The sequence below is a fragment of the Puma concolor genome, chromosome A2, assembly GCF_028749965.1.
Source record: "Puma concolor isolate L17-30 chromosome A2, mPumCon1.1.hap2, whole genome shotgun sequence".
Classification (NCBI taxonomy): domain Eukaryota; kingdom Metazoa; phylum Chordata; class Mammalia; order Carnivora; family Felidae; genus Puma; species Puma concolor.
In genome coordinates this window covers 19,008,896-19,023,582 of record NC_141668.1, presented here as the reverse complement: position 1 = coordinate 19,023,582, position 14,687 = coordinate 19,008,896, and the positions used below count along the sequence as shown (strand labels likewise).

Below are 14,687 nucleotides of genomic sequence, written 5' to 3'. Positions count from 1 at the left end.
GGAGGAGGTAGCAAGAAGGGGGAAGAGACAGACGTCCAGAAGTAAGATTCTTCATCAGCCTCTGGGTATCAGCCTGCCAGGTAAATGGCCAAATATAGTCTACAAACTCCATAAAATAAATGACATCACTCTTTTCTCAAGTTCCTTATAATTTTAAAATTTTTTTTTTCAACGTTTATTTATTTTTGGGACAGAGAGAGACAGAGCATGAACGGGGGAGGAGCAGAGAGAGAGGGAGACACAGAATCGGAAACAGGCTCCAGGCTCTGAGCCATCAGCCCAGAGCCTGATGCGGGGCTCGAACTCACGGACCATGAGATCGTGACCTGGCTGAAGTCGGACGCTTAACCGACTGCGCCACCCAGGCGCCCCTCAAGTTCCTTATAATTTTAAAGAAGCTCGTTCAAACTGAAGTTCTGAAGATAAAAGCCACCCTAAAAAAAATTAATTCTTCGTTGATTTTCAAATAATCTAAGTGACTTATTCCCCCGGGTAGGCTATAATCTTTATTCCCCAAGCTTTAACCCACCTACTTATATTCTTTAAAACACCACCCAGGCTTATGTGCTGAAAAGGAGAGGAAATAGGAATGAGGAAGACAAGTCAGATGATCTACACATGAGAGGGAAAAAAAACCAGGAAAACAGTCAAGAAATAATTTGCCTTGTGACGGTTCCACCCTCTCCCAAAGTAACACAGGTCTCCCCAGAAGTTAAAATCTGTTTCGGGATCAAAGAACTCTCTCCGAGGAATCCCTGAACTAACAAGCACCTGGATCGTGTAGACGAGATAAAAGCGGAACAGGCTGGTTTTCAGCTTGTTGATGGTGGGTCTATATATATCCTCCAAGCGGCTGAAGAGCCTACGTTCCAGGTAGCTCCAGTAATCCCGAAGGGCAGCCAAGTCATACACCTGCATTAATTGTTGCAGCTGGTCCACAATCTTGTCCACCTGGCGGAGAAACATGGGACAGAGGTGGTGGTGAAGGACAAGAAGGAATTTTCCCATCACCTCACACAGTTAATACACCTTTTTCCTCTTGCTTGGGCTTCGAGTATGAGAATTTTTTCTAAATCAGCAATCTAGAAAACATTCAAAACATAGTAACGTAATAGCTTTTGAGCTATTTCCTGATGTTAGATATGGGCTTTGACCCTCCAGCAAGCATGGAAAGCTCAAGGTTAAAAGCCCTCTGGCCCTGGAAGCAGGAGGTCTAGGTCTTGGATCTGTGTCTGTCTTACTCAACCAACTTGACAATGTCACTTCGACTCTGTGGTCTCGGATGCCTAAGATTTCAAAAAACACACACAAAAAAGAGAGAACCTCCATAATCCTCCTCCTAGCTCCGGCATTCCAGGAGTCCAAGACTCCCAGAGAGAAGCACTGACTGACCCCTGCAAGTCATGGAAGTATTACCACAGCCCCTGCGGTGGCTCAGAGTGAAAGGCAAAGAAGTCACCTCCTTGTGAGAAATCACACCAGAGTACACAATCTGTAAAAGGTTTTAGATGCCAATACCAATCAAACATCCCCATTTCTTCTTTCCTTTCTTTTCTTTTTTTTTTTTAGAGAGAGCACACAAGCCAGCAGGGATAGCCCACCCAGCCCCCGGGCTCGATCCCACGACCTGAAATCAAAACCTGAGCCTAAATCAAGAGTCCCACGCTAAACCAACTGAGCCACCCAGGTGCCCCAGGAACATCCCCATTTTACAGAGCAGGACACTGAGGCTTGGAGAGCTGAAATGATTTGCTTTTGCCACTAAGTACCACTAACTTTGGCAAGAGGAGACCTCAGGTCTCCTACCTCCCCCAGCGTTCTTTGCTACTAGCTCACTGCCTCTCTCACAGTTCACCTGCCAACACCAATTAGAGTCAGCAAACACACAAATCACACACAAACTCCAAGAACTTCTCAACAAAAAATCACATCTGAGCAGGGGAAATATAATGTTTTAAAACGTACAGCAAGGTTCTCCTCAACTGCAGGGGCAAATTGCCAATAAGTCACCGGCAAAGCCATTTTTAACAAACACCAAAAGATATTTGAACCCAGATGACATTTTCGACTGCAGACCCCTTTGCTCCCAATGACATCGGAAGCCAACTTTTGAATGTTTCTGTTGCCCAAACTCAACTATCTACCCATCCTTAGCTCCTAAAACCTTTATCTCCATCCTGGCCAACAGGCCAGCACCTGCTGGGAGGCTGGAGCGGAGGACCGCGACCTGGACCAGGAGTCAGGGCACCTGGGCTCCAGCCTCAGCGATGCTCCTGACTCGCTGAGCAACTTCAGGCAAGTCGCGTTCTCTCTCAAGACCTCAGTTCCTCGTGTGTCAGGAGAGGGCCAGACGCGCTGATATCGACAGTCCCCCGGCGCGGTGACAGCGCCACTCCCGCCCCGGAGGGCAGTGCTGGGGTGGGGGAGCCGCTCCGGTCTCCCTCGGGGCCGCCTCTGCCCGCGCCGCGCCCGCCAGTCCCTCACCCGGAACCCTTTCTCCTTGTCCGCCTTGATCTCGGCGTCCAGCTGCCGCAGCGTGTGCGTGAAGCCGCGGAACAGCAGGTACTCCCGGACTAGCTCGTCAGTGCGCTCCACGGCCTCCGCCATCGCTGCGCCAGCGCCGAGAGCCGCAGCGGCTGGCGAAGGAGTGGGGGCGGGGCCTGGGCCGCGCGGGGCGGGGCCCGGCGCGGGCGCCAAGCACGTCACGCCGCGGCCCGCCTATCAGTCCGCACGCACCGCGCGCCGCTCTCCTTTGGCCCCTCCCCATCCCCGCCCCCAGCCGTACCCAGCCGCTTCCGTCAGCCTCACCCTCCGGGATGAGCGGCTGGAAAACCCATTGCTCGCCTGGGTTTTCTGGCGTCGCTGGCGCCGGCTTTGTGATCTGAGTTATTGAAAGTGGCGGCTGCCGTCCAAGTCAAGTAGGGTTGGACCTTGGAGAACATCCCAGATAGTCACGAGGCGGGCAGGGGGTGAGGTGCCCTGCTCATTGGCATTCCATCGCGGAATCCTCTGTGCCGTGTCTTCGTTTTACAAATAAGGGGAACTGGAGTCTGGAGTCCGGAGGTAAAGTGACTTGCGTGCAGTCACACAACCAGTTTGAGTCATCAGAGAGTTCTAGAGAAAACCTTACTTTCATTAATAAGAGTAATCAACTACACGCCCAGATAACCAAGATACACTGTTAGGAAAAAAGAAAGCAAATTTCAGAACAGTGTGTATACTATGGTCCCAGTTTCTTGTTTAAAAAAAAAAAAAAAAAAAAGGATGGGGCGCCTGGGTGGCTAAGTCAGTTAGGCGTCGACTTCCGCTCAGGTCAAAGTCAGGTCATGATCTTATGGTTCCTGAGAGATCGAGTCCTGCATCAGCTATGCTGACAGCTCGAAGCCTGGAACTTGCTTCAGCTAATGTGTCTCCCTCTCTGGGCTCTGCCCTGGCTCATGCGCTTCCTCTCTGTCTCTCGAAAAATAAAATAAACATTACCAAAAAAAAAAAAAGGGGGGGGGGATGCGTTATGTGTTTGTGTGTACATTTTAAAACTTAAGGAAGATTATACACTCATCACTTAGGGTTTCTTTGTCTAAGAGGTGAGACTGTGAGGTACTTTCACTTCCTATTTTTTACTTTATCTTGTTTGAAATATTTATAAAGTATATTTTTGTAAGCAGGTAAAGAGCCAGTATCTTTGAGCCTTCCATTTCTCCTCCGTAAATTAGTGATAATGATATCTACCTTGCAGAGTAATGAAAACTTAATAAGATAATGTATGTAAAAAACTTAGCACAATCGCCCATCATTAAAATACAGTATTTGTTGCCATCTTCCCTCTAATGGTATGGCTTTCTGTAGTTATCAAAGTAGAACTCAGAATCATTACTGCCACTTTGTCCAGACCCTCCAACTCAACTATATGGAAACTTAACTCCAGCAGCTCTGATCTACACTAGAGAAACCAGAAAAGATAACAGGGAGCAAGCCACAGCGAGACCAGCTTCACCCTTTGCCTGCTTTCGCTGTCTTCACAGGTGTAAGACACCTTGCCCCACAGGGCAGGCAAGGTGAGTCACCTCGGTGACTCCTGGGAGGACCAGACCAAAATCCTACTTTGACTGGGATCTCAGATCATCAAAAGAGTGCTTGGGAAAATCCCCCAAAGGGAGTAATGGCCAAGACCTCTGCCTCCAAGAATGTCACTAATTCAATTTTCCTAAGGCACCTGACACGCACTGCCATAGGTCCCACGTGCCTCACCTCCACCTGCACTGGCACTTCCCAGACCAGACCCCATAAAATCAGCTACGGTTGGCTTTCTGGTCAGTGAAAGGCAGCTCCCCCCAGGCCTTCGGGCAAGCACTTTCCTCTATCAGGAGTGTCTTCCGCACATACCCACGCGGACAACTCATCCGAGCAACTCGTGAAGGAGGCTCTGCGTGTTTGTGCTAATGTCATCTCAGAAAGGCTCTCTCTGACCATCCCGTACGGAAGAGCAGTACTCTCACCTTGCAATTCTCATCCCCCTTGCCCTGCCTTCTCTTTCTGCACAGCACTTACCACCATCTGACAAGCTAGATGTTTGACTTATTTATTGCCTGTCTCCCTGTACGCTAAAATATAAGCTACACGAAAGCAGAGATTTTGTCTGAATCGTTTGCTACTATAGCCTCAGAACCGAAACCAGCGTCTGCCTTGTAGTAAATGCTGAATAAATATTTGTTGAATTGTATGAATGAGGGCAATTTCAGTGAGGGCCCAGCCACCTTCAAACAAGATAGCCCGGCTCGAGGGAATGGAAACTCTTGGATCCCTCCCGTGTGTAGGCTCTGTGGCATTACCAACCGGTTCCCTGCCCAAAGCATTCCTTCTTTCCATCTTCCCTCCCTATTATTTTGCTCACTCTTTAAAGATTTCTAGAGACGTTTAGCTGAGCTGTGTTTATGTAACTGGAGAGGGCACTAGATTCTCCAGCTTATTCATCAGTTCCAGTTAGTTGATCTGATTAATCTTTTACTGTTTATGCTCTGGAGCTTGCTCTGAAAGTAGCAGGTAGCCTGGGGGTCCCTTAAGAAGGTGTGGTCGGGGGCCTGAAGCAGTTACATTATACCAAAAAAAAAAAAAAAAATTACAGGGGCATCCACAAGGTGAACCACAAATTATCTTTTCTTTCAATCCAATCATCTCCCTTTGCCTTTGAGTCAGGAGAGAAGGAAGGACGGGGCGGGGGGAACCAGTAAACATTTAATGAGTACCTACTACATGCCAGGCAGTGTGCAAGGTGTCAGGAACAGGACAATAAGGAAGACCAGGGTCTCTGCCCTCGGGATTAGCTCCCCGGGGGCAGTGGGGGGAGGGGGGTTGCGGTTTGCTATCCAGACAATTGAAGCACACACTTGGCTGCAGAGTGGAGGCTGGACTGGATGTGGGCAGGGCTGGAAGGGCGATGGAGGCCAGACAGAGCCTGTGGCATTCTGAGCAAGGGATGAGACTAGGCTGGTAACAGCGAGGATGAACAACGGGGCAGATTTGAGAATTCCTGAGAAGTGGAATCAGCTGGACCTGGTGACTGATTAGCCAAGGTAAATAGAGAGCAGGGCTGATCAGTAATTGGCAAGTTTCTGGCTTGGGCATCTGGGTGGATGATAGGGCCATTCGTGGGCAGAAAGAACTCAGGAAGAGGAGACCGCGGGATTTCCAGACACATTGCTTTTGGTGAAAGCTAAAACAGAGACCCAGGCTGTAAATAATATTAGGACACAGAGCACGGCTGGCCCCCCTCACTCCCCTGGAAGCTTCAGCTATTATCTATACACCGATGGTTCCTAAATCTTACCTCCAGCCCAGCCCTTTTCCCTGAGCTCCTGCCCAGATACGCACGGCCATCTCAAACTTAACCGTACTAGTTCAGTCAGAAGCATTTATGGAGGCTTTAAGTTGAAAATGGTGGGGGCGCCTGGGTGGCTCAGTCGGTTGAGCGCCCGACTCAGGTCATGATCTTGCGGTCCGTGAGTTCGAGCCCCGCGTCGGGCTCTGTGCTGACAGCTCAGAGCCTGGAGCCTGTTTCAGATTCTGTGTCCCCCTCTCTCTCTGCCCCTCCCCCACTCATGCTCTGTGTCTCTCTGTCTCAGAAATAAACATTAAAAAACATTAAAAAAAGAAAGAAAATGGTGAATGAGGCTTGAGGCCTGCCACATGAGACTGTAGAGTTCAGCTCCTGTTTCTCCGAAGTGTAGTTCTGTTACTACCACATCAGAATTACCTCAGGAGCTTATTAAATTACAGAGTCTGGGCACCAGAATTGCCCAGAATTGCCTGGGATGGTGCCTGGGAATCTGCATTTGGAGCAAACTCCAGGTGACTCTTAAGGACATCCACGTGTGAGAACCACCTAGTTCATAGTAATAGAGGGTAGAGGGGCCAGCTACCAACCAACAGAGCTTCCATGCCTAAGTGACTACTTTAAACTTAAAAGTAATACCAACATCCATGTTGGTAACTGCAAGACACTTTCACATACCCTGTTCCGTTTGAATTTCATGCGGCCCTATAGTTTTCTTTTCCTCATTTTACAAATAAAAAGCTGAGAGGCACCTGGGTGGCTCCGTCGGTTAAGCTTCCAACTTTGGCTCAGGTCATGATCTCACAGTTCATGGATTCGAGCCCCACGTCGGGCTCTGTGTTGACAGCTCAGAGCCTGGAGCCTGCTTCGGATTCTGTGTCTCCCTCTCTCCCTGCCCCTCCCCCACTTGCACTCTGTCTCTCTCTCAAAAATAAACATTTTTAAAAAAAAATTTTTTTTTTTTAAATCTTTTTTTTTTTTTTTTTAATTTTTTTTTTCAACGTTTATTTATTTTTGGGACAGAGAGAGACAGAGCATGAACGGGGGAGGGGCGGAGAGAGAGGGAGACACAGAATCGGAAACAGGCTCCAGGCTCCGAGCCATCAGCCCAGAGCCCGACGCGGGGCTCGAACTCACGGACCGCGAGATCGTGACCTGGCTGAAGTCGGACGCTTAACCGACTGCGCCACCCAGGCGCCCCTAAAAAAATTTTTTAAAGAAATAGAAAACTGAAGTTTAGGAAGACTAAATAGTGCCTCAAATTTACGTTTCTGATTCCGAATCCTCCAGGGCTCTGCCGAGAGATTCACAACGGCATCATTGAATCGGTCAACTTATGAGACAGGTGAAAGACAAGGAGTTATCCCTCCTCCTGAAGAGTTTTAGAACTCAGACTAAGCACACCGGGTCTCTTTGGTAGCTGGAGCATTCTTCCCGGAGCACGGATCAACTTACCCCTCCGTAGCCAAAGATAACAGGTCAGAGGAGCAAGAGCACCTGAAGCCACCCAAGGTTCTAGGGTTTCCTTCGAATTCCGCCTTCTGCCATTCTAATCTTGATGCTCTGGGATGCCCTTGGCATACCCCACAATTTCTGAGATTTCTTTTCACCCGGTCCTTTGCCTGACTCTGCCGTGCTTTCTCGCTTGAACTCCTGTTGTCCTTTTCAACTCAGTCTAGTTGTCCTTAGCCGCTACTTCTCTCTGATAGCACTGGCTATTCTCCCTGTTCTCATGGCAGAGCACCCTGTATGTGCTTATCCCATTGCTTTGTAACCATCTGTCTCATCTCCTTGGTTGTAAACTGAGAGCAGAGAAGGTGTCTTGCTGGTCCTAGTGTCTCCGGTGACTAGCACAGTCCTTTAAAAGTAGGTGCTCAGTAGCTATTTGGGGAATTAATGAGTGAGGAAATAATGTCCACATGACGATACTGCCGGGAACTCTAGGTTACATCTGCAACACAGAGCACCTATTGCCATTGCCAAGGGCAGAGGAATCTTTTCTACCCTGGGGTCAGTGCCATAAAAGCTATGAGCACTTCTGAAAGCTGGAGGAGGCCCACCATGACCCATGTAGCAACTCGTGGGGTCCCTGTTGATAACCTTCAACCTTGCCTGTTTACGTGCTGGTGTTTAACTTACCGAAAATTACTTGTCTGCTTACATGCTGGTGTTTAACTTACTGAAAATTAATGACATACCAATTAAAATAAATGCCCTTTTCACCTTTCAAAATCGCATTAAAAAAAATATTGTCCAGTATTGTTAAAATGAAAGGGACATTCTCATAAAGCTTCAGAATAAGCTACTTTTCCAGGAATGAATAAATGATCAAGCTTCTCCAGAATGTTCTTGAACCCAATGGTTCTCCTTCTAGAATTTCCCTTAAGGAAATGATAAAAAATGACAAGGTTCATGTCAAACAGGGTCAATTGTAAGAGTGTGAGTTATTTGTAACAATGAACGTGGTTTACAATAGTGGAAGTTGTAAGTATTTGGAGGCTATGGTGAGATATCCCCCCAAGAAGTCAAGATTGAGGAAAAGTGCATTTCCCACTGAGTGTCAAACTGCAAAAACCACCTAGATGGATCGGACACCAAAGATGCAAAGTCAGCGGAAAGAGAGAAAAGCTATGAGGCTCACAGGACTTGACTGAAGGGCACCAACTCACAAAATAAATATGGTGTCAGAAGAGGTTTTATTTTTTTTTATTTTTTTAAATTTTTTTAACGTTTATTTATTTTGAGACAGAGAGAAGACAGAGCATGAATGGGGAAGGGTCAGAGAGAAGGAGACACAGAATCTGACACAGGCTCCAGGCTCGGAGCTGTCAGCACAGAGCCTGATGCGCGGCTCGAGCTCACGGACTGCGAGATCATGACCTGAGCCAAAGTCGGCCGCTTAACTGACTGAGCCACCCAGGCGCCCCTAGAAGAGGTTTTAAACACAGACACACAGAAATCCAGAGAGCGACCGTGGCAGAGCCTATCAAAGCCCTCGTGCCCGGCTCAGCCAGCAGATGACGTTCTGTGCTCTGTCCTGTCTTTCTCAAGATGAGAAGGAGGCTGTAGACCACCCCCAACTGGACCCACCTCCCTTTTCCTGGCTCCAAGTTCACCCAGCGACCATCTGATTCTCCTGGCCCTTGACTACATGAAGATCTGTGACATTCCGGTGTTTTTCTCCTGGCAAGCTAAAAGGGAATTTCCGACTATGATAGCCTTCCAACGTAGGTGGAAGGGGACGTCGTTGTCAGTGCCACCGTGAACCCTCCTTGCCTGCGTGACAGTTGCGTCTCTCATTGAACCATGAAAGACCCAGCACTGCAATGTCCCTCCCGCCCTTGTGCGGCCAAGTCAGCCTGAATCCACCTTTCAGAACCTGCTCACCCCCCCCCCCCCCACTGCAAGAACCGGTTCCAGCTGGCCTGGTTTTCACACCAACTCCACGTGCAGAAGTCTATTAATGATTTCTGCAGGGAAACAAAGAAACGTGAAGCAAAACGTTCAACATTCGGGAAAAGCTTAAGTAAGTTATGCTACGTGTATCCCACGCAATATTATGTCGTTGTTAAAAATCACATTTTTTCAAAGACTCTTTAATTACTTAGAGAAATAGTCCCACTACCTGTTAGAAAACATACGAGTCACACTCCAGGGGAAAAAAACCTGACAGTTTCTTATAAATTAAACACGCAATTGCTACAGGACTCAGTAATTGTACTCTCGGGCTTTTTTTTTTTTTCAACGTTTATTTAGTTTTGGGACAGAGAGAGACAGAGCATGAACGGGGGAGGGGCGGAGAGAGAGGGAGACACAGAATCGGAAACAGGCTCCAGGCTCTGAGCCCTCAGCCCAGAGCCTGACACGGGGCTCAAACTCACGGACCGCGGGATCGTGACCTGGCTGAAGTCGGACGCTTAACCGACTGCGCCACCCAGGCGCCCCTAACTCTCGGGCATTTTTATCCCAGAGAAATGAAAACGTCCCTTTACACGAAAATTTGTACGTGAAAATTCATGGCAGCTTTATTCATAAACGTCAAAAACTGGAAGCCATTCAAATGTCCTTCATGTCTTTTTGAAAGAATCTAGAATAAACAGGGCTGACAGGCAATGCTGGGACCCAGAGCAGAGCCGCCCCACCTCACCTCCTCTGGTTAAACAGACTGTGGCCCATTCATGCGATGGAATCCTATTCAGCAATAAAGAGAAATGAATTAGTAAGACACGCACAACCTGGATGGATCTCAAGCAGATTCTGCTGCTGAAAAAAAAAGCCAATCTCCAAAGGTAACATACACACCAAAGATAGGATTCCGTTTGCTTAACACTTTGGAAAAGACAACATTTAGAGAATTTGGAGACCAGATTAGTGGCTGCCAAGGGCCAGGGGTGAGCTGGCAGGTGTGTGTGGAAGGAAGTATGATTATAAGAGGACAAAGTGAAGGCTCCTTGTGATGGAACTGTTCGTCTTCACTGTGTTTGTGGGTGCGGGAACCTACACGTGCCATAAAATTGTAGAGAACTAAAACACACACACACACACACACACACACACACACACACACACAGATGTGTACAAGTAAGATAGGACTATCTGAATAATACTGGTAGATTATAAATTTCAATATCCTGGCTGTGATACTGTACTATAGTTTTGCAAAATGTTACCGTCGGGGGAAACTTGGTACATGGATCTCTCTATATTAGTTCTTACAACTGCATATGTATCTACAATTACTTCAAAATATAAAGTTTAATTATTTATTTATTTTTAAGTTTAATTTTAAGAAGTGTGCTATGGGGGTGCCTAGGTGGCTCAGTCAGTTAAGCGTCCAACTTTGTTTGGCTCGGGTCATGATCTCACAGTTCACGAGTCCAAGCCCGGCATCGGGCTGTGTGCTGACAGCCCAGAGCCTGTAGCCTGCTTCGGATTCTGTGTCTCTCTCCCTCTCTGCCCCTCCCCTGCTGGCGCTCTGTCTGTCTCTCTCTGTCTCAAAAATAAACATTAAAAAAATAAAAAATAAAGTGTGTGGATTGTATCTTTGATATATACGTACACACAAAATATCTACAGTTATTGGCTTTAGGTGTTAGAAAGAAGTGTGGATTTTATGGGCGGTTTCTGACTTTGTCTTTTTTTTTTTTTATTTTTTTTAACATTTATTTATTTTTGAGACAGAGAGAGACAGAGCATGAAGCAGGGAGGGTCAGAGAGAGAGGGAGACACAGAATCTGAGACAGGCTCCGGGCTCCGAGCTGTCAGCACAGAGCCCGACGTGGGGCTCGAACTCACGGACAGCGAGATCATGACCTGAGCTGAAGTCGGACGCTTAACCGACCGAGCCACCCAGGCGCCCCCTGACTTTGTCTTTATACTGTTTAATATTTTTCAGATTCCTTACCACAAACCCATATCGATTTTCTTTTATAAATATAATGACTATCTTTAAACACAGCACATTCTTTTTTCATTGCCATATCTTAGTGCTGACACACACAAAGCTTTTACAACTGTCCTCCCCAAAACTTATAAGCTGCTGCCAAACCGGGAATTCCCAATTCTGTGCCTCTACAGTTCAGTTTGGGGAACCAACTATAGGACCTCACACATGAACTCTGATCATCAAGTTGTGACATTTCCCTGGCTCCCCTTCCACATCTGCAACGTAAAGATCTTGGATCAGAAGGACCCTGAGGTCCTTCCAGCGCTACTAGCCCATGCTGGGATGAGGCACCTGCTGGGAACATTGGCCTGTCTGTTTAGTGATCATGGGCCCCCGAGACTGAAAGTGAACCACCTTTCTCAGACCACTGTGACCATACCCCCTGAGGAGTAGCTCAAATCAGAGACCCCGCCCCTCTCCCACACCTCCACCTTCTATCCCAGAAGGCAGCCAAGTCCCATTTACACAGGACAGTAAACCACCAGTAATGGCATCCTTAGGCTGCCAGCAGTAGGAGTCCATAGGTTTATGAGTCTATAAAGTCATTCACTTTCACTGCTAGAACAATCCAAGACTCCCAGGTTAATAAGTAATACTGCCTTCACAAACAAGGGAAGACTGCATGGGGGAATCCCACCTTGATTGCCATGCTTCCTAAAAAGTAACTCCCTGCGCTCTGCAGTCCTGCTTTTATCTACTGCAATAACTGGGGCAGCCCCCCTGCCGACCCCATGTACATATGTGTATACACACATATATGTAAATGAATGTGCGTATGTATACTAATCTTCTAAAGGACCCTAACACACGTCGCAAGAGGTTTCTTCGCTTTCAAATGGATTCACCTTTCCGCCCTAGTTACGGAATCTATGGAATACTGTGCAGCAGTAAATGAATGAGGTAGATCTCCACCTACGTGGTCGAGTGAAAACATCAAGCTTCGGAGTGATACGTTTATGGAAACATTCTTTCCTCTGAAAACTTGCAAAACCAAACTACATTTTCCAAGGGACCGTCCATAGGCATGTAAACATCCAGCAAAGGATCTGGAAGCGTTCATATCAAGCTAATGACGGCAATTAATTCTACAAAGTGGAGGGAACTCTAGGAGTAGACTCAAGATGTTTTCGTTTTTCATAAGGGGAATGTTATTGTTTGCTCAATTAAAATTAAGCTTATCTAGAAAATTAATAAAGGGGTTGACCAATGATTTGACTCACACAGACTGACGCCACCTGGCCCATGGTCTTCCCCATTGTTTCATTGTCTTCTTCCAGTTGTCCAGGTTCAAAACCTGGGGGGTCACTCTTGACTCCCCTCTTTCTACCACACCCCCACCTCCGCCGTCAACACATCAGGATATTCTGTGAGCTTTCCCTTCAATATCCAATGATTTCTCAACCTCACCACCACATTTCGTATTTTCTCTCCTGTATAATTCTAACGGCTCACCTGATCTTCCTGCTTCCACCCTGGCTTCCCTGTCTCGTCTCAACCCAGCAGCCAGAGTGGCCGCGTGAAAACCCTGCACCCCTCTCCTTTGCCCCTCTGATCCCATGTCTCACTATTTTGCCCCTCACTCACTGCCTCACTCTGCTCCAGCCACAGGGACGCCTTGCTTTGCACTCAGCACACTTCTGCCCCAGGGCTTTTGCATGTACCAAGCCCTCCGCCCAGAACACTCTCCCCATTGTTATATACTTGGCTTACTCTTGGCCTCCTTCAAGTTTTGGCTCAAATCTCTTTTCTGAGAGATCTTCCCTGACCACCCTATTTGAAATGGACCCTCTCCCCTGTACTCCCTATTTCCCTCCTTATCAAACTTTCTAATATACTAGAAACACTTTTATTTTTTATTCCCTCCCCCAGCACTAGAGTTAAAACTCAACAAGAATCAGCTTTTATGTCTGTTTTGTTTATCATTATATTTCCAGCACCTAAAACACTGTTTGGCACATAATGGACACACAATAAATATTTATTAAGTAAAGAATATATCCATAGTTTCATGAAGGACACTATAAAAATGGCAAAAACTCCACATTGAGACACCACTGGTTGGCTTTTGAATTTTGAGTAAATCACTTAGCCTCAACTTGCTTTTTTTAATTGTAGTAAAAACAACAACAACAACAAACCATGTAAGATGAGATCTACCCCCTTAAAAATTAAAAAAAAAATTAATGTTTATTTATTTTTGAGGTGGGGAGGGGCAGAGAGAGAGGGAGACACAGACTCTGAAGCAGGGTCCAGGTTGTGAGCTGTCAGCACAGAGCCCCGTGAGGGGCTCAAACTCACGAACCATGAGATCGTGACATGAGCTGAAGTCAGACCCTTAACCAACTGAGCCACCCAGGCGCCTCTACCCTTAACAAAGTTTTAAGTGTATAGCACAGCATTGTTAACTACGTGCCAAGATCTCTAGAACTTTTTCATCTCACGTGACTGAAACTCTATACCCATTGAACTGCAGCTCCCTATGTCCCCCTGGTGACTGCCCCCAGCCCCTGTAACCAGCATTTTACTGTCCCCAGCTGCCGACAACCACTCTTTAGCAATCTACTTCTATGAGTCTGACTACTCTAGATAGCCCCTACAAGTAGAATCATGCAGTATTTGTCATTCCGCGACTGGCCTGTTTCACTTAGCATAATGTCCTCTAGATTCATCCATCTTTTTTTATGACTGAATACTATTCCAGTGTGTGTGCACCACATTTTCTTTTCCATTCATCTGTTGATGGACATTTAGGTTGCTTCCACCTCTTAGCTGTTGTGAATGATGGTAGATGAACGCGGGAGGCCAACACCTCAAGATCCTGCTTTCATTTCTTTTGGATAAATATGTAGAAGTGAAACTTCTGGATAATATGGCAGTTAGTTCTACTTGTAACTTTTTGAGGATCCTCCATACTGTTTCCACAGCAGTTGTACCGTTTTACATTTCCGCAAACAGGGCACAGGGTTCCGGTATCCCTACATCCTTGCCCAAGAGCCACTGTCCACAGCCCTCAGTTCAAAGCTGCGGGTCTTTCGTTCGGAAGCATATAAAATCAGGTAAATTTCTCTCTGGCCTAAGGTAGTTGATAGTCATCTCACGAGATGTCACCCCAAAAGCCATGGAAAGCAAAGAACCAGAAAGAACCTTAGATGTTGAGATCTTAGACAAATCACTGCCCTTCTCGGAGTCTGGCTTCCCCATCTATAAAATGGAGTTAAGACTCTTCACAGACTTGTCCGTAAGGATTAGGAACATCGTGGGTACCCAATACACAACCCATAGCTCTCATTTAGTTTGAAGGATGTAAAAATGGTACGGTCTGAGGCCCCTGCCCTTTACCACATGGAGTCGATAGACCAACAATGGGGAACAAGCGCAAAAGGCTTTTCTTCTAACGAGAAAGTCAAGGCC

General features: G+C 46.9%; 1 protein-coding gene across 1 annotated transcript in view; it reads right to left on the bottom strand.

The window, feature by feature from the left end:
• WDR91 (WD repeat domain 91) overlaps positions 1-2,660 on the bottom strand; it is a 28,984-nt gene extending 26,324 nt beyond the window's left edge. Inside the window, exons 1-2 of the mRNA XM_025929335.2 lie at positions 2,485-2,660; positions 772-951 (exon numbers count right to left, since the gene is read on the bottom strand). Of these exons, the coding sequence (XP_025785120.2) occupies positions 772-951; positions 2,485-2,607 (303 nt within the window). The 5' untranslated portion in view covers positions 2,608-2,660. The remainder of the gene's footprint in view (positions 1-771; positions 952-2,484) is intronic.
• Between the last annotated feature and the right edge of the window lie 12,027 nt (positions 2,661-14,687).